Genomic DNA, 20,501 nt, shown 5'->3' with positions numbered 1-20,501 from the left:
ATAAATGGTGCTGGGAAAATTGGACAGCCACATGCAGAAGAATGAAACTCGGCCATTCTCTAACACCATACACAAAGATAAACTCAAAATGGATGAAAGACCTCAATGTGAGACAGGAATCCATCAAAATCCTAGAGAAGAACATCTGCAGTAACCTCTTCGACATCGGCCACAGCAACTTCTTTTAAGATACAACTCCAAAGGCTAGTGAAACAAAAGCAAAAATGAACTTTTGGGACTTCATCAAGATAAAAAGCTTCTGCATAGCAAAGGAAACAGTCAACAAAACAAAGAGGCAACCCACAGAAAGGGAGAAGATATTTGCAAAGGACACTACAGATCAAGGGCTGGTATCCAAGATCTATAAAGAATTCAAACTCAACACCCAAAAAACAAATAAGTCAAAAAATGGACAGAAGACATGAACAGACACTTCTCCAAAGAAGACATACAAATCGCTAACAGACACATGAAAAATGTTCATCATCATTAGCCATTAGGGAAATTCAAATAAAAACCACACTGAGATGCCACCTTACACCAGTTAGAATGGCAAAAATTGACAAGGCAAGAAACAACAAATGTTGGAGAGGTTGTGGAGAAAGGGGAACCCTCTTACACTGTTGGTGGGAATGCAAGTTGGTACAGCCACTTTGGAAAACAGTGTGGAGTTTCCTCAAAAATTTAAAAATAGAGCTACCCTATGACCCAGCAATTGCACTCCTGGGTATTTACCCCAAAGACACAGATATAGTGAAAAGAAGGGCCATATGCACCCCAATGTTCATAGCAGCAATGTCCACAATAGCCAAACTGTGAAAGAGCCCAAGATGCCCTTCAACAGATGAATGGATGAAGAAGATGTTTTCATGAATTTTTAAAATTCTTCTTTAATGTCCTGGTTAATCCATTCATTATTTAGGATGAAGTAGGATGCTCTTTAACTTCCAAGTATTTGAGTTCCTTCCAAATTTCCTCTTGTGCTTAAGTTCCAGTTTCAAAACACTGTGGTCCCAAAATATTCAGAGAATGATTCCGATCTTTTGGTACCAGTTGAGACCTGATTTGTGACCCAGTGTGTGACCTATTCTGGAGAATGTTCTATGGTCACTCGAAAAGAATGTTTATTCTGTTGCTTTAGGATGGAATGTTCTGAATGTATCTGTCAAGTCCATTTGGTCCAGTGTGTTATTCAAAGCCCTTTTTCCTTGTTGATCTCCTGCTTAGATGATCTGTCCATTGCAGTGAGTGTGGTATTAAAGTCCTCTACTATTATTGTATTATTATTGATATGTTTCTTTAATTTTGTTATTAATTGGCTTATACAATCGGCTGCTCCCATGTTAGGGGCATAAATACTTACAATTGTTAGATCTTGTTGTATAGACTTTTAAATTATGATATAGTGTCCTTCCTCATCTCTTATTACAGTCTTTGGTTTGAAATCTAATTTGTCTAATATAAGGATTGCCACCCAGCTTTCCTTTGATGTCCATTAGCATGATAAGTTTTTTCCACCCCCACACTTTAAATCTGAGGTTTCTTTGAGCCTAAAATGAGTCTCTTGCAGGCAACATATGGATGGGCCTTGCTCTTTTATCCAATCTGATACCCTGTGTCTTTTTATTGGGGCATGTAGGCCATTTACATTCAGAATAACTATTGGAAGATATGAATTTAGTGCCATTGTATTACTTGAAAAGGAACTGTTACTGTATATTGTTTCTGTTCCTTTCTGGTTATGTTACTTTTGGGGTCTTTCTTTGTTTAGAGGATCCCCTTTAATATTTCTTGTAGGGTAGTTTGGTGATCACAAATTCTTTTAGTTTCTGTTTGTCCTGGAAGATTTTTCAGTCTTTCTATTTTGAATGACATACTAGCTGAATAAAGTATTCTTGGCTGCATATTTTCTTATTTATTACCCTGAATATATCATGCCAGTTCTTTCTGGCCTGCCAGGTCTCTATGGATAGGTCTGCTGCCAATCTAATGTTTCTACCCTTGTAGGTTATAGACCTCTTGTCATGAGCTGCTTTCAGGATTTTCTTTGTCTCTGAGATTGGTATCTGTTGGGGTGTTGATTTATTTTTATTGATTTTGTGGGGGGTTCTCTGTGCCTCTATGTGGATTTTGATGCCTGTTTCTTTTCCCAACTTAGGGAAGTTTCCCACTATAATTTGCTCTAATATACCTTCTTCCCCCCTCTCTCTTTCCTCTTCTTCTGGGATCCCAGTTATTCTAATATTGTTCTGCTTTATGATATGTTATCTCTTGAATTATCCCCTTGTGATCCAGTAGTTGTTTATCTCTCTTTTTCTCAGTTTTTTTTTTATTCTCCATCATTTGGTCTTCTATCACTAATTCTCTCTTCTGCCTCATTTATCCTAGCAGTTAGAGCCTCCATTTTTTATTGCATCTCATTAATAGCCTTTTTAATTCAACTTGGTTAGATTTTAGTTCTTTTATTTCTCCAGAAAGGGATTCTTTAGTGTCTTATATGCTCTTTTCAAGCCCAGCTAGTATCTTTATAATCGTTATCCTGAACTCTAGTTCCAACATCTTACTTATGTTCATACTGTTTAGGTCCCTGGCAATTAGTACTGCCTCTTGTTCTCTTTCTTTAGGTGAGTTTTTCTGTCTTGTCATTCTGTCCAGAAAAGAATAGGTGAACAAGAGAACAAAATATTAAAATGGCAACAATGATCCATCTATTCCAGAGAAATATACACTAAACAAATCAGAAGAGACCAGAAACTGGGAGGGAAAAAAGAGAGAGAGAGAAAAGAGAGAATATAATCAGACAGGCAAGCAGAATAGAGCAATACAATGGATTCTGTGTGTATTTTGGTCTGTGTTTTAGAGAACTAGATCCCAAAATTGTAAAGAAAGGAAAACTTATGCATGTACAAAAATAAAATTAAATACAATGAAAAGATAGAATGTAATTGTAAAAATGGAAATGAAAAGATAAGAAAAAGCAAAAGAAAAAAAAAAAAACCCAAAACAACAAAAAGGGATATAAACAGAGAGGTGAACAGAACATAACAATACACTAGCTCCTGAGTGTATTTTGGTCAGTTTGTTAGAAGAAACTACACCTCAAAATTGTAAAGAAAGAAAAACTTATATATACAAAAATAAAATTAAATACATTGAAAGGATAGAATATAACTGTAAAGACGAAAATTAAAAAAGATTTTAAAAAGGAGTTGATAAAATAAGAAATTGGTTGAAAAAGGAAAGGAAAAAAATATAAATTAATTAATTAATTAAAGTTGAAAGACTAAAGAATCATGGGGAAAAGCCATGAATTCTATCTATGTGCTGTATTCTCCTATCACTGGAGTTTTGCAGTTCTCATTGATTGGTACACTTGGTCTTGGCTGAATGTTCTTGCTCATTTTCTGGGGGAGGGGCCTGTTGCATTGATTCTCAAGTGTATTTGCCGTGGGGTGGAATTGTACCGCCCTTGCCAGGAGGCCAAGCTAAGTAATCTGCTCTGGTTTGTTCTATATGGTTTTTGTTCCCTGAAGGCTTTCTGCACAGCTTTAGAGGATGAGAATGATAATGGTGGCCTCCCAGTCTCTACATCTTGGTTACCCTATTCTTTTTGTGCCTTTTAGTTCCTCGAATGTTTTCTTTTATCTCTGGCCATTTTCTCATGCTTTGTAACTTGCTCAGAACACTTCCTCCTGCTGGGTGCACCACCACTTGCAACAGTTAAACTTCCTCCCATCTTTCAAGGTCACAGCTTATAGGTTACTTGCTCTGAGAAAGACTTCACAGCCCAAGTGGCAGTAGCATGTGAACTGGGTCTTTGGAAGTGAGTGGGAATTGCATAAGCAAAGAATCAAAGGAAGGGAATTCTAAATACCAAGAATAGTGTGTGCAAAAGCTCAATAACATAAAAGCATGACCTGTTTATGGAAAGGCAAATTGTGCAGTATAGCCAAAGTATGAGTTTTATGGAGGCATTTTGTGTTAGATGTCCTTATTCTGGGTTCCCATGGAGCACTATATTTCCTCTATCAGGGACTTAACACATGACATTGTACCTGAGGGTTTTTTCATTTGATCTACCCATTACAAGTTCCTTGTAGTCTCCTTCATCATTAGTTACCCAATTCATAGTACATAGTAGTAGGTACTCAATAAATATTTATTGAATGAGTAGATGGAGGGGGATGAGAGGGAGGCGTTTCCAGCTGCCTATAACTGGATGCCATTCACTTATTTATATACTGTACTTCTTATGGGTCAGGAATCTTGCTGGCACTGAGCCACAATGATGACTAAAACCATGGTACATCTACTCAAAAAACTCATTGTCTAGGGGCACCTGGGTGGCTCAGTCATTTGAGTATCTGACCCTTGATTTCAGCTCAGGTCACGATCTCCAGGTTTTGAAATCAAGCTCCACATTGGGCACACACTCAGTGGGGAGTCTGCTTGGGATTCTTTCTCTCCCTCTCCCTCTGCCTCTTCTCTCCTCCTCTCTTCTCTCTCTCTCTCAAATAAATAAATAAATCTTTTTAAAAAAACTCATTGTCTAATGGGAAAAGAATAAATAGAGAAATAACTGCCAAAGTGCTAGAAATTATATATAAACATAGTACTGGGGACAGCTAGAAAATACTTCAGAGAGAAAGTATAATATCTGAGGTGGGATTTTAGAGATGAATGGGAACTATCCAGACAAAGCAACAAGGAAAGGGAATTCTAGACAGTAAGAACCATTTGTGTATAAACATAAAATTGTGTAAAAGCATAGCATCTTTATAGAAAGGTGAAAAGTTGAGTGTAGCTGGAGTGGTGGGATGTCTGCACTGAATGCCCTATAAGATCAATGAGCATCAAAGGTGTTTAAGTAAAGGATGGGAAGTGACATGATTGGATTTTATATTAGGAATATAATTTTAGTGATAGTTTGGAAAGTACACTGAAGTGGTGGTATTGGAGGTCCCATACCAGTTTGGAAACTTGCTGCAGAAAATCAAATAAGAGATCAATGAGAAAATGAGGTAAGTTAGGAATAGATAGGAGTGGCATCATTCAAGAGAAATTTCTGATGGCTTGGTGACTAGTTGGATGTATGAGATCAGTCAAAAAGAGAAGATACAAATACCTCACTGTCTAACTTGAGAAATGAGATGCTTGATTGGTCATTAAATGAGATTAAGTATATAGGAGGCTTTCCTTTCCTAGGAGAAGAGAGACTTACTGAGTTTGAAATGTCTCCAGTACCACAACCAGAGGGAGATATCTAAAGGCAGTCAGAAATATTAATCTGATGATGAGAAGAAAGGTCATGCCTTATGATGTAAATTTTGGAGTCATCAGCATGTAGATGACAGTTAGAGCCCCAGTAGTGAGTGAGATACTCAGATCTACTATATATAATAAAGGTGTTCAGTCCTGGCTGTGTATCACAATCACGTGTGTTTTTTCACAAATATAAATGCCTGTGCCTCATCCCTAGGGAGTGTGATTCAATGGGTCATGATAGGGGCCTGAGCTTTTTATAAAAAATTCAATGAGTAATTATTATGAGCAGCCAGAGTTGAGAACATCTGTGTGTAAGCATAAAGAGCACATACTGCATGGAGCACTGGTTGTAATAAGAAAACAATGAAGCATGGATCACTACATCAAAAACTAATGATGTATGGTGACTAACATAATAAAATAAAAATTTTTTAAAAAGCATAAATGGAAAACCCCTGGAATCTAATGACACTTAAGGACTCACAAAAAAGGAAGAACCAGTAAAGGAGACAGAAAAAAATTGTTCAGAGAAGGAAGAAGAAATCCAGGTGAAGTATTATCCTGGAACCCAGAGGAGAATAGAATTCTTTTAAGATGCCAGTGATGTTCAGAAGATTGTGACATAATTTCTTCAGAGATCAGCTTGCCTTTGAGAATTCTGACAATCCTTTTAGACCCAGAATAAAATCAATCTTTTACAACTTCTAAAACTTCTTTTTATCATCTCAACTAGAAAAACCTCGTTTCTGAATTTCCTTGTTTGTATCCCTTATTATTTTCCTATTTAATATGTCCTTGTATTAAAGCTATTTGAGTATAACTCTCATTAGACTATTTTGGCTTCATAAGGTCTTTTTATATATATTTTGTCATTATTGCCCACTGCTCCAAACATGTTGCATGTAAGAACCTCTCAATAAGGGGCGCCTGGGTGGCTCAGTCATTAAGCGTCTGCCTTTGGCTCAGGTCATGATCTCAGGGTCCTGGGATCGAGTCCCGCATCAGGCTCCCTGCTCCGCGGGAAGCCTGCTTCTCCCTCTCCCCCTCCCCCTGCTTGTGTTCCCTCTCTCGCTGTGTCTCTCTCTGTCAAATAAATAAATAAAATCTTAAAAAAAAAAAAAAGAACCTCTCAATAAATATTTCTCAAATAGATGGTTATCTTTAGGAGTTCACAATCTAGATGGGAAGGCAAGAACAAGTGAAATAATGACTCAATCAAATATATCAAAATATTAAATACCTCAGATTTTTTAACTACAATTCTGATTTTTAAATCAACCACATTACCCCTGAAATCTATCCAACTGAAAAATCATGTTCAGCAAGGATAAAAATTGTTGCCAACTGGTATAAATGCATGGCAACATGTTTGCGATGCAAACATTTATCTATTTATTTAACAAACATGTAAAATATGAATGTCCAATTTACTTGTTTTCTCCTTTTTTCTTGTTATAGAGGATAAGGATCCTAATTTGGAAACAATGTTGAGTATCCCATCAGCACTTACTACAACAGTAGTTCCTCTTATAGTGACTGTTCCTCAAGGCAAAGTGAAAGGAAAAACAAAAGGCAAAGAAAAACCCAAAGAATCTCTTAAAGAAGAGGAACACCCAAAAGAGGAAGAGAAAAAGGTGCAAGGATTTTCCATGGATTCCTAAACCCTACTCCCTCAATTTTAACGTTTTTAAAATCACGAGTTACGCCAACAGTGTTATTTCAGCACATGTATGTTAATGTGCAGATGCATTAACATTCCTCGAAGTTTCCATTTTGAATGAACAAGAAGAGATTTGCACACAGGAGTTGGATCCCTACACCAGGAGACATACTGTCATATACAAATGGACTCAGGTCTTTCCTTCTAAACTCAGAATGAAGAGTTCATCCTTTTTTCCAATCTGGGTCTTGGGTATTCTTTGCTTTTGGTTGGTTAAGTTCCTACCAATCTCTAAATACTTTATTTAGTTTCATTAGATAAACAACAACTGAAAGAGGAACACCTCTAATTAAATAGTGGCAACACTTCCATTTGGTAGACTTGGGCTTGGATATTGATGGGCTGAAGGACTGAAGGCCAGCCCGCTTCTGGCCAAAGAGCAATTCACCCCCTGCTTCCCATGCCACCAAATGCAGACACACACACATACAGAGGCTTTGACTCCAGGCGTGTTCCTAATACAAGAATACAGACAAGAAGGAAACCACTGATGAAATCTTGAAAATTTCCTAGGACAGCTGTACAGTTTGTACAATGTACAAATTCTCAACTTATTAGAAGAAAAAAAAAACATGTTAAAAAATGATCAGAGATACTGATTTCAGACCTTGGCCCTTTAAACATTATGGTGTTTGTATGTCACTTGATCTCTGCATCCTGTTTATTTAGCTGTACTAGATGACTTTTCTCAAGCCAGGACATTTGACCCTTATTAAGTAAAAATTTCACAGTGTTGAGCAGAATAACCCCAGATAATTCATTAATTTTACTGAAAGCAATTTGGTAGCAAACGCATCAGTTCTCCCACAATTTTTAAAAAGTGACAATAATAGAAGGGTGGAAGATAATTACTGGTTTTTTGTGTAATGATAAATTTGTCATGGCAGGTTCATGTCTTCGAACATTATTGTTCATTTTACAGAACTTCATAATTTTTTTCCTCTTAATTTTGCTTTGTGTTTTTATTCTTTTAAGATTTTATTTATTTATTTATTTGAGATAGAGTGAGAGAGAGAGAGAGAGAGCACAAGCAGGGGAGGCAGCAGGCAGAGGGAGAAGCAGGCTTTCCAGTGAGCAGGGAGCCCGACGCGGAGCTCGACCCCAGGACCCTGGGATCGTGACCTGAGCTGAAAGCAGATGCTTAACCAACTGAGCCACTCAGGCGTCCTTGCTTTGTGTTTTCAATTGATTTTTGGCTAACTATTCAGATTTATTATTTGTTAGTAACAAAGGCAGAACAACCTAAATGATCAACAGTAGAAGACTAGTTAAAATAAACAGTAGAGGGCATCTGGGTGGCTCAGTTGGTTAAGCGACTGCCTTCGGCTCAGGTCATGACCCTGGAGTCCCAGGATCGAGTCCCGTATCAGGCTCCCTGCTCAGCAGGGAGTCTGCTTCTCCCTCTGACCCTCCCCCCTCTCAGGCTCCCTCTCTCTGTCTCATTCTCTCTCTCAAATAAATAAATAAAATCTTTAAAATAAATAAATAAATAAAATAAACAGTAGAAGACTAGTTAAAATAGGTGCAGCAACAGGGGATCCGCTGGAATGATTTCAGAGGCTAACAGAAGAGAGCCAACTGGAAAAACACATGATTATTATCATTTCAGTTTGGGGTTGGTTGGAAGTAATTAAATAACTTTCATTCTGGAGTACAAGTAACCAAACAAGGGATTCAGCATAGTTAGCATAAAATTAACTAGGATTTTTAAAGTAGACACACCCAAACTTCATTCGTTTATAAATAATCTTTTTACATCTTTTTAAATTGTTTTTACTCACTACAAAAGTAATGCATGCTTATTAGAGAAAAATAATGACACATTTCCTAGTAGTATAACATCTTTAACACCCAAACTTTAAAAGATATACCAAGCAGGTAGTGGGCATGTTGGTCAGCCCTTGCACCCACACTTGCATACAGAGGCATCTTTCAAGGCCTATTTTGAGTCCCAACTGCTCCATGATCCTTTCCTAATTATTCTCATTAATTTTGATATCTTCATTTTGGGAGGAGAGATGTGCTAACCATTTGGTACTATAATTTAATTGTTTCAAAAGGCTGTGTGCCATTCTATGAGCAGAATATAAATTGCACAAAGGTAGAGACTCATGCATCTTTATAGGCTCCATTGCAGGGACCACTAGTCCTGGGCAAATCATATCTTAAGCACTCAGCAAGTGCTGGCTTAGTCACAATACATCAGTAGCTCATTTAGAAAATGACAAACAATTATTCATGTGTTAAATTATTTACAGGAAGAAGTAGAACCAGAACTTGTTTCACAAGAGACTCTTTATGTTCCTACCTTCCAAAACTTAAATGTGTCTTGCCCCAATGGACTCCTGGTGACCTTCACTGGGCAAGAGTCTACAGGTGAGTGTTAGCCAGCATGGAGCAGAGAGGGAGTGGGGCAAAAATCATGTAGAAAACAGTTAAATCACCATTGACAGTGTGTGTATTCTTCTACCAGTTAAGCATACTTGTTGATAACGAACAATAGGCTAATAATAATAATGACCGGCATTTTGTGAGCCCTCAGCACTAAGTACTTAATATACATGAAAATATACAACTATTATAAGCTAAGTTCTAATAATTCCATTTTACAAAATAAATTGAGGCTTCAGGAAGGAGGTTCATTAACTTTCCCAGGTCCCTCAGTTCGTAAGTGGCAGAGATTAAAGGTCATTCTTGGTCAGCAATGGCAAAGCCAGTATTCTTAACAACTGTTATGGGGTGGGACCCTCTCTTCCTGGCTCTACAAAGGGCCAAGGTACATTAATTTGCTGGTCTGATCAAATCAAAGGACAGTGAGCATAAGGTAAGTGGAGGCAAATGCAGGTTAAGTGGTTGAAGGAAATCAGTTTGTTCCAGATATTAGGATGTAATTTTATAAAGTCTGTTATTTCTGTACATGGCCTCTAACTTATTAAGATGACTAAATAAGTATAAGTAGGACCTCTTTAATTAACATGATGTGGCATCTACATTAGTGACTGAATTTGAATATCATTTAAATGGAGGCCCACTATTGCAGTAGAATTAGCAGACACAACAAAGCAAGCACTGGCCTGGGACTTGAGTTTTATATATGGCCCTTTCAGTTACCTCACTATCTCTGGACCATGTTTCTTCATCTGATAAATGTTTTGTTGTATCAGCAGATCCTGACCTTTATTCACAACCAAATATCCTCTTTATTATAATTCCTTTACATATACCATATTTGAAAAGAGTATCTATCAAAGAAAAAGAGTATACCTATTGAAAACTAATTCAATGTCATGTTTACTTGCCACCCAAATGAAAAGAAACTAAATGTTGCAGTTGATCTGGCTGGTCTCAATTTTGTTTTTCATTAGGCTTTATCAATATGAAAAATAGACCATGAACCTTTGTTTCTATTTCCAAGGATTCCTAGTGGTCCAGGTTTTCCATGATGGGATTGACTGTGTAATGGCCAGTAAGGGTCTTCCAAAGTCAAAGTCAAAGATGTTATGAGTGTACTAACAGAGATATTTCTAGATAAGAACGATATTTGTTTGTTGGTTTGTTTGCTTGATCCTATTATCAAACCCCAGCTTAATATCTATTTCACCTGTTTTTTTTATTATTACTAGTTTCATTACCTACTCTGATATTATGTCAGTGTAGACAAGGTGGATAATAATAACTTTGCTTGGAACACATAATCTTTTAAAAATCTTCCATATATTATGAATATCCCAGTTCAAGTCAATATAAATACCAAAGTAGAAATGTTTTCATCAGGGTCAGCTTTGGACAGAGGAAGGGAAGGTCACACAGTATAAGAAGAATGAGCTTTTCTGGGTGCCTGGGTGGCTCAGTCAGTTAAGCATCTGGCTTCAGCTCAGGTAGTGATCCCATGGTCCTGGGATCGAGCCCCACATCAGGCTCCCTACTCAGTGGAAAGCCTGCATCTCCCTCTGCTCCTCCCCCTGCTTGTGCTCTCCCTCTCTCTCTCTGCCAAATGAATAAATAAAAAATTTAAAAAAAAAAAGAATGAGCTTTCTTGGGTGACCTTGGACAGGTCATAACCCCTCTCCACCTGAATTTCTTCATTTATAAAATTGTGTCATATACTAAACAGGGTTGTTACAAGTATTAAATGCGAAAATACTTCCTAATCTGGAGCATACTATTCTAGTGTTAGATTTGGAGGAGGTTGTTTGTTTTTTGGTCAGGGTAGCAGCTGTTGTTTTTACATGAGAAAATAGTTAAGCATAGAGACTAGTTCAAATCCAAGCCCTACCACTTACTGACTGTGTGACCTTGGAGAAGCTATAACCCTTTCAAGCCTCCATTTCTTCATCTGAAACTCTGGAAAGTTAGTGTCTCTCTTAAAGGGTTGTTGAGGTGGGCTGAATAAAACACATATACAAAGCATTTAACATATATAAACATCTCAGTAAATGCTTATTATGTTATTGTTACTAATACTTCTGTGACTTAGAGGGTATCATGAAGGGCCCTCATTCCAAAATATTTTTTGGTCAGCCTGATACAGTCATTGAAATCATTACATGTTGGTAAGCCCCTTTATAAGTTGAGAAGAGGAAAGTATTCAGTTAGCAAAAACTGAATAGTTTCTATATGCCAGAAATTCTCAATAATAATATTTTCTTTTGAAGGAACTTATTAGGTGCTTTTCTCCTTGATTGCCAGCTAAGAATAGAACCCTGAGAAAGTCTGGATTTGGTTAGAGATGAGGGGATTATGTTTACTTTGAAAGATGATGAATGATTTAGGAAGGGCAAGCCTGAGGAACTTCCCCTGGCGCTCCAGGCAACCAGGAGATCCCAGGAGAGCATTGTGCATGCAGGGGCAAGAGCTTACTCAAAGGCAGGAGAAAAGTACCAACAGGGAAAAAAGGAACATCTAAGACAGCAAAAATCTGCTTCCGTCCTAATTTTGCCAAGGATGTCCTGGAATTCATTAGAAGAATGGGTTATACATGGAGAAAGGTACCTATTAAGTACTTGTAGCTGACCGTATTTACTACACTTGACTATAACAAAGGTGGCAAAACACCAGTGCTCTGGGCCATCTGTCATGATATGAAAACTGCCCCATTATTCAGATGTAGACAGAAGAATGAAAAAAATTAAGCAAAAAGATAAAACGCCAGCTACACAGCATTGCCCAGTTCACAGGAAGGCTGTCTTTCTTTTCTTTTTTAAGATCAGAATGTTACGGATGCAGAACCCACTTGGGACATTATGGTTCGGCAGAGCTACCTCCAGAAGGTGAAGCACTATGAATTCTACAAAACGGTGATGCCACCAGTAGATCAGGAGGCATCAAGAGTTATCACCAGGCAAGGCACAGTTGTGAAATACATGTTGGATGGATCCACACAGGTAACAGAATGTTAGATAAATACTACTCCTTCCTGCTGCAAAGTAAAATACAAACAAGCTGTGGGTAAAGAACAGTGTTACGGTAGGCAAAAGGGATAACTCATTTGAAAATGGAGAGACACTTAAAATGACAAACGGAGAATAGTATAGTCTTCTGTGCAATACAGGATACAAACAAACTTATTCTGTATATGATTCAAGACTGCAGACTAAACACAGTGTTTATCTACTCCCCATCTCAAGGCACCTTAGAATAATTTAAAAAATACTTTCAAATAATAAATTCATAACAGTACTGGAAAACAACAAAATGTGCCATCAATGGATCAGAAGATTAGGAGAATTTCTAGAAAATGCAAGTCAGATGAGACCAGACTGCTGGAGAAACAAGAGCAAAGTTTAAAGCATGTACAAGAGAAAACCTGCTAACCTGGAGGTTGGGAACCAGAAGTCATAATATCCAGAAGCCTTATGCCCTGTACTATCCCTCCCCAGTGATCACAGGGAAATTGCTTCTGTGATCAGAGGATACACCACCAAGAAGTGAAAAGGGATTCTCAAGAACAATGACCATGCACCCAAGAATCATCAGGCTTAGAGAAAAACCAACTGCATGAAAGTAAATTACAGAATAATCAAAAAATTAAGGAAATAGCATCTAAAAATAAGAATAAATTGTTAAACAAAAAACTTGAGAGTAAAAGTAACATAGGCAGAGACTTGAGAGTTAAGTCTACAAAATAACAATAAAAAAAGTTGCTGTGAAAAAAATAAAGAGTTCTTAGATATTAAAAATGACTATTGTGTGTCAAATCACTGTGTTACAGTGATATGTGTATATATATATATATCACTCAGGTATATTATATATATGTATATATATAATATGCCTGAAACTAATATAATATTGTATGTCAATATACTTCAGTTAAAAACTTTAAAGGAGAAAAAAAAGAAGAAAAACAATTGTGAAAAATTAAGGTGAGAAAGTGGATTATGAGGGAGAGAAAAGTTAAAAGAGATGTGGAAAAGGGATCTGAAAAATATAATCTCCAGGAGAAGAAAATAGTGGGAGTGAAGGGGGAAAATAATGAAAGAAATAATCAAGGGAATTCTCCCAGAGCTAAAAAAAACAAAAAACAAAAAACAAAAAACAACTTCGGATTAAACAGGACAACCAAGGGCCAAGCAGGATTGATACTAATTATCTTTAAAAGATCATCTAGATATGTCATAGTGCAATTTTGGAACTGCACAGATAGACAATCCCAAAACTTCCTAAAGGAAACCAGTTACCTACTATAGAATGAGAACTGGATGGACGTTAGATTTCTCATTAGCAGCACTGGTGGGGGTTCTTGTCATGTTCATTGGTAGGTTATAGATACTGATCCAGATAGATGTATTGATGATACATAGACACGACACATTCTAGAGATAGATGTTGATAGAGATGAAACATTTAAATATGTAATAAAATTTTAAAAATGTAGTCATTATATAAATTGAAAAAGAATGGGTAATTTTCTAGTTGCATAGAATGGAGAAAATAAAAATTAAACAAATAAATATAAAAAAATAAAAATTCAAGTCAATCCAATAAAAGAAATAAAAAGAAAAGAAACAAAATAGAAGGTAAATGGAAAACATTGAATATATTATCATGCTCATTATTAAGCTGTAGTCTCTGAGCTCCAAAGCCACCATCCTATAATATGCTTTGTGCTGAGTCTGGAGGTCTGCAAACAGCATTTTTCCTTTGGATTAATTTCAACCTCTACCAGTTTGATACACTGTGTTAAATGTTAACCAGCCTCTTTCTTGCTTCTGAGAATGTAAGAATTTCTGCTTTTCCTTCAGGTTCTCTTTGCAGATGGTGCTGTGAGCAGTAGTCCTGATTCAGGTCCTGTTTTTCCTCCTGTTGAAATGCCACCAAGCCCTCACAGCGGAGACTTGATGGACACAGTTTTTCAGCAAAAGTCAGAAACAGCACCATCTGAGATTGTCATTCCAAAGAAAGGTAATAATTGAAGCCTCTCAATTTATAATGTATTTAATAAATCTTATACTTCTCATCTTTTCTATGAATATGCTCATGTAAGTTCACATATATACATACGTATACATCTTAATTGAATCACAGCACTACACACTGTTTCATGAACTGCTTTTTTCTCTTAGTAATAAATAATGAACATATACTCTTACACAGCATTAGCTCTAATGCCTGGGCTACTGGTTTAGGGTTAGTTGAGCAGACCAATGATGTCAAGATTCTAACTAGGCATCTCTTTGGTTCTCTTGACCTTTTCCTCCAAGCTGCAAGCTGGGAGAAGGCCACACCAGCTCCAGGTGTGAGGTTCTCATATGATACCTCTCAAAGCAAAAAGCAAAGAGAGTGAATACAAGAACTGTCAAGTGTCTCTTTTTATCAGGGAGGAAAACATTTCCAGATTCCACCCCCTTCCCCCACCAGCAGACCTCCCCTTATATCCTATTGACTAGACCTGGCCAAGGACCTAGGCTGGGAAAACAAGCATCTGACATTTTTGAATTTTTTTTAGGAGATGAGCACTACTATTAGGGAAAAATGAAGCTGGATAATCTTGAGTAAGCAGTCAACCGTGCCTACCATAATCTAATTTATGAATTTGTTCTCCTCAGAGATATTCTCGATTTACATCCCTACCTCCAATGCAGTATAAAAATATCTGCTTCCTCATACCCTTGCCAATGCTGGATTTCCTTATTCTTTTAATCTTATTCCATTTGATTTGATAGATAATAATCTTTTTATTATGTGACTTTGCATTTCTTTGTTATTGGTGAGGCTAAACATTTATCAATTTTTTTCTTTTTGTGAATTTTCTATTCACATATTTTCTTAGTTTACTATTGGGATGTTCATTACTTTCATATTTATTTTTAAGAGATCTTTATATGTAGGAGATGTGTGTTTGTGTACCAGGCACAATTCTGAATACTTTAAAATATTAAATCAGCTAATCCTCATAACAACTCTGTGTGATATGTATTTTAATAATTCCACTTTACAGATGAAGAAATGGAGACACAGAGAGGTGGAGTAACTTCCTCGAGGTCTCTCAGCTACTAAGTGGTAGAGCTGGGATTGGAGACTGGGCATCTACATTGCAAATTTTTCTCAATTTCTCATAGGACTTAGGTGATCTGAGACCAAGATTTAATCTTCTTTGTCAATTTCACACATCTCCCCATAGTAACCAGTAACCTTGCTTAGAGGCAAACTGAATTCCCTTTTTGGTTACACTCAAAATTTAATGAAATAGACTTTTCCTTAGTAGTAGCTGAGGGTTCTTGGTTGAAGGGAATGAAAGCATCCTCATTGCTTTCAAATTTCCCAGCTCAAAGCCTCCCCTCCTTTTTTGATGGGAGAAAACTTGATGTAAGGGTAACCACTTCTCTTAGAGCTTGGCTGGGTTCCAAAGGGCTTCTGCCTCCAGCATGGTGTGCTCCAGATTTCTTTAAAGCCCATCCATCTAAGATAATACATTTAAAAAAAAAAAAAAAACCCTAATAGACTATCTTTTTAAGAGCAATATTAGGTTTACCGAAAAAAATGAGCAGAACGTACAGAATTCCCCTACACTTCCTCCCTACCTGGCTCACAGTTTTCCTTATTTTAAACACATCTGTTATAATTGATGAGCCAATATCAAGACATTATTATTAACTGAAGTCCATAGTTTGCATTAGGGTTCGTTCTTCGCGTTATATAGTTCTAAGAGTTTTGACAAATGCATAATGTAGTCAATCTACCACTACAATAACATACAGAATAATTTTACCCCCCGAGGGAGTAGGAGGAAACCTGTGCTCTATTTATTCCTCTCTCCCCTCACCTTCTCCCCAAAACCAGTACCCATGAGCCGACACTCTTTTTCCCTCTACCCAGAACCTTGGAACCACCAATCTACTCTCTGTTACTATGGATTGACATATTCTGGACATTTCATATAAGGAAAAGCATACAGTATAAGGCCTTTTGTGACTAGCTTCTTTTAGTCAGCATAATATTTTCAAGGGTCATCTATGTTGTAACTTGTGTCAGCACTTCATTTTTATGGTCGAGTAATATTCTGTTGTATGGATACACCACATTTTGTTTATCCACTCATCAATTTGATGGACATACGGGTTGTTCCACTTTTGGGAAATTGCAAATAAAGTTGATATGAATATTTCTGTACAAGTTTTGGTGTGGACGTATGTTTCCATTTCTCTTGAGTAGATACCCAGGAGTGGAATTGCTAGAATAGTGACTCTGTTTCTAATTTTGAGCACCCGACAAACTGTTTTCCAAAGAAGCTGCATTATTTTTTATTCTCACCAGCATGGATGAAGGGGTTCCTATTTCTTCACATTCTTGCTGACACTGTTATTTTCTGTCTGGAGCCATTCTAGTGGGCATAATAGTGGTATCCTATTTTGATTTTGATTTGCATCTTCTTAATGGTTAGTGATGTTGAATACCTTTTCATGTGTTTAGTGAACATTTGTCTATCTTCTTTGGAGAAATGTCTATTCAAATCCTTGCCCCAGTTTTGTAATGGATTATTTGTCTTCTTACTTTTGAGTTGTAAGTACACTTTGTGTATTTTGGATACAAGTTCCTGATCAGATACAAATCAGATACATGATTTGTGAATATTTTCTCCCAGTCTTTGGGCTATCTTTCCATATTCTTACTGGTGTCTTTTCATGGTGTCCATTTTGCTGAAGTCCAATTTATCTGGTTTTTTTTCCCTCTGGTTGCTTGTACTTTTGGTACTGTATCTAAGAAATCATTGCATAATCCAAAGTCACAAAGACTTATTCCTGTATTTTCTTCTAAGTGTTTTAAATTTTTAGCTCTTGCATTAGGGGCTTGTACATCCATTTTTATATGATTTTTTTATATGATATGAGATAGGGGTCCAAATTCATTCTTTCAAATTTATTAAAAAGACAATTATTTCTCCCATTGAATTGGTTGGCACCTCAGTCAAAAATCAATTAACCATAAATGTTAAGGTTTATTTTTGGATTCTTATTTCTGCTCCACTGATCTATATGTTTATCCTTTTGCCAACATCTCATTGTCCTGACTGCTATAGCTTTATAAGTTTGAGTCACCCACGTTTGTTTTACTTTTTTAATGTAATTTTGACTATTCTGGTTCTGTAGCATTTCTGTATGAATTTTAGGATCAGATTGTTAATTTCTGCAAAAGAGGCAGCTGGGATTTTTATAGAGATTCCACTGAACATGTAGATAAATTTTGAGAGCATTGACATCTTAACAATATTGTCTCTAATTCATGAACTAGGGATATCTTTTTATTTATTTAGGTCTTCTTTAATTTCATTCAGCACTTTTTTATAGTTTTCAGTATACAATTATTAACAATTGTTTTGTTAAGTTTTCCTAAGTGTTTTATTCTTCTTCTTTTTTTTTTTTAATATTTTATTTATTTATTTGACAGAGAGAGACACAGCGAGAGAGGGAACACAAGCAGGGGGAGTGGGAGAGGGAGAAGCAGGCTCCCCGCAGAGCAGGGAGTCCGATGTGGGACTCGATCCCAGGACCCTGGGATCATGACCTGAGCCGAAGGCAGTCGCTCAACCGACTGAGCCACCCAGGCGCCCAGTGTTTTATTCTTCTTGATCCTATCATAAATGGAATTATTTTATTTTGGGGTTGTTCATTGATGGTGTACACCAATACAATTGAATTTTTGTATTTTGGCCTTGTATCGTGAAACCTTGCTGAACTTTCTTACTCCAATATTTTTTGCTTTGCAGCAACTTTGGAAATAAGATCCCAGCCCCTGGTGTTTGTTGTTGTTGTTGTTGTCATTGCTGTTTGTTTAGTGACTTTCCTGAACTTATTCTTGCAAGTCTTTCTCCTTTGTCCCGTGTGGCTACTAAAGTCTCTGCTGTATTAGCTTAGGGATCAGCTAGTGATTAGGTGGGGATTTGCTTACATGCCTCAAGCCAAAAAGTCTCCCAGCCTTTGCCAAGGGAGCTTATTGGGGCATTCCTTCATCACTCTCACAGTTTAAACCCTAGCCTTAGCCTCAAGGTCAGCCAGAGGTGAGAGATTCCGTGTTTCTCAGGTCTTTCCTGGACATGAGTACAATCCTACACATTCATCTGGCCACAGGAAAATGTCAGAGTTTTTCAAAGTCCCTACAGTCATCTCATTCTCCAGCTTTTCAAGTTTTTAGGTCAGCCTCTTGTTTGCCCCAACTATTATTGCTGCCTGAGACAGCCACATGATGATTAATGGCCACCGATTATTTCAACAAGGGCCCCAGCATAAGGCTGTTTACAGTGAGTGAATTCTGATTCAGGTCAGAGTGAGGATTTTCGGGGAATTTTCAGAGCAAACAATGATGAGTCTCTAGGAATGGGGCTTTTAGGGAGAATTCCAGGCCTATTGGCCCCCTCCAGCAGCTGCCACACTGTTGGCTTTCACAGCTACTGTGATTCCAAGGCTACTGTTTTTCAAGGCTCCTGCACAGTTGGAGACGGGGAAGATGGAGGATGAGAATCGGGCAAGTTGTAACACCACAAAGCAGTGGTTCTTCCTGAGATTCAGCTGATTGTTGCAATTCTTTGGTTTATTTCCAGAGTTCTGAAAGAGTTGGGTTTTTTAAAAGATTTTATTTATTTATTTATTTATTTATTTATTTATTTATTTGACAGAGAGACACAGCAAGAGAGAAAACACAAGCAGGGGGAGTGGGAGCGGGAGAAGCAAGCTTCCCACTGAGCAGGGAGCACGATGCGGGGCTCAATTCCAGGACCCTGGGATCATGATCTGAGCCAAAGGCAGACACTTGACGACTGAGCCACCCAGGCGCCCCATAGAGTTGATTTTGATTTTTTTTTTCCAGTGTTCTCACTGTTTTGTTGGAAGAATGGGTTTTTGAAGGTCCTTTCTTGCCATTCCAGAAGTGCTTCTCCCATCTCACAAGAAATACTATTTAGTATTTTCATTATTTTTTTAGCTCTAAATATTTTCTAATTTCCATAATGACTTCCTTTTTGACCCACAAGTTACTTAAACATGTTTCTAAATTTCCAAAACTGTGAAGTGTTTCTAGGATTTTTTAATAATCAATTTTTAACCAATTTTTTGAAATTCGTTGAAACATGATGTATAGCCTCAAATATGGGCAAGTGTTTAAAAAAGTCTGTGTATGATTGAAAAGGGCATGTATCCTGCAGTTATTGAGTATAGTGTTCTCTTTATAACTGTTAGATCAAAACTGTTAGGTGTGTTATCCAATCTATTTTCAAGTTCAGCAAACTTCTCTGCAAAGGGCAATATAGTAAATATTTTTTTTATTATGTTCAGTTAGCCAACATATAGTACATCATTAGTTTTTGGTGCAGTGTTCAATGATTCATTAGTTGTGTATAACACCCAGTGTTTATTTAGACTTTATGAGCCATATTGTCCCTGTCACAACTACTCACCTCTGCCGTTGTAGCATGAAAACAGCCATAGACCATACATAATTAAATGAAATGGTGTATTGGATTTAAATAAAACCTATTTATGGACGCTAAAATTTGAATTTCATATAATTTTCATGTATCACAAAATAGTATTCTTTTGATTTTTTAATTATATAGAAATGTCAAAAGAAGCATTACTTCACAGACTACAACAACAGACAGCAAGCCGTATTTGCTCTACATGTCAAAATTTGCCAATCCCTATTGTATAACTTCACGGATATTTTTAATCTACTATATCAATTTATTCAACAGAAGTATGTTAATTTTTTTAGTAATAATAATACTAATATTTACTTTTGTTTTTTATTTTTTTGAGAGTGAAAATAGTATTTTATTTTTTTATTTATTTTTTTATTATGTTATGTTAGTCACCATATAGTACATCATTAGTTTTTGATATAGCAGAAGTATGTTTTTTGTTTTGTTTTGTTTTGTTTTGTTTTTTATTATTATTTTTTTATTCTTATGTTAATCCCCATACATTACATCATTAGTTCTAGATGAAGTGTTCCATGATTCATTGTTCGTGCACAACACCCAGTGCTCCATGCAGAACGTGCCCTCCTCAATACCCACCACCAG

General features: G+C 36.8%; 1 protein-coding gene across 6 annotated transcripts in view; it reads left to right on the top strand.

The window, feature by feature from the left end:
• Positions 1-20,501, top strand: part of SPAG17 (sperm associated antigen 17) — a 218,826-nt gene that overhangs the window by 124,057 nt on the left and 74,268 nt on the right. For all 6 annotated transcript variants that reach the window (XM_081815775.1, XM_081815773.1, XM_081815772.1 and 3 more), the window contains 4 exons: positions 6,724-6,899; positions 9,244-9,361; positions 12,191-12,369; positions 14,230-14,389. In XM_081815775.1, the coding sequence (XP_081671901.1) occupies positions 6,724-6,899; positions 9,244-9,361; positions 12,191-12,369; positions 14,230-14,389 (633 nt within the window). The remainder of the gene's footprint in view (positions 1-6,723; positions 6,900-9,243; positions 9,362-12,190; positions 12,370-14,229; positions 14,390-20,501) is intronic.

The sequence above is a fragment of the Leptonychotes weddellii genome, chromosome 4 (assembly GCF_054177405.1).
Source record: "Leptonychotes weddellii isolate Sample4059 chromosome 4, ASM5417740v2, whole genome shotgun sequence".
Taxonomy (NCBI): Eukaryota; Metazoa; Chordata; class Mammalia; order Carnivora; family Phocidae; genus Leptonychotes; species Leptonychotes weddellii.
This window is presented reverse-complemented; position numbering and strand designations above follow the sequence as displayed.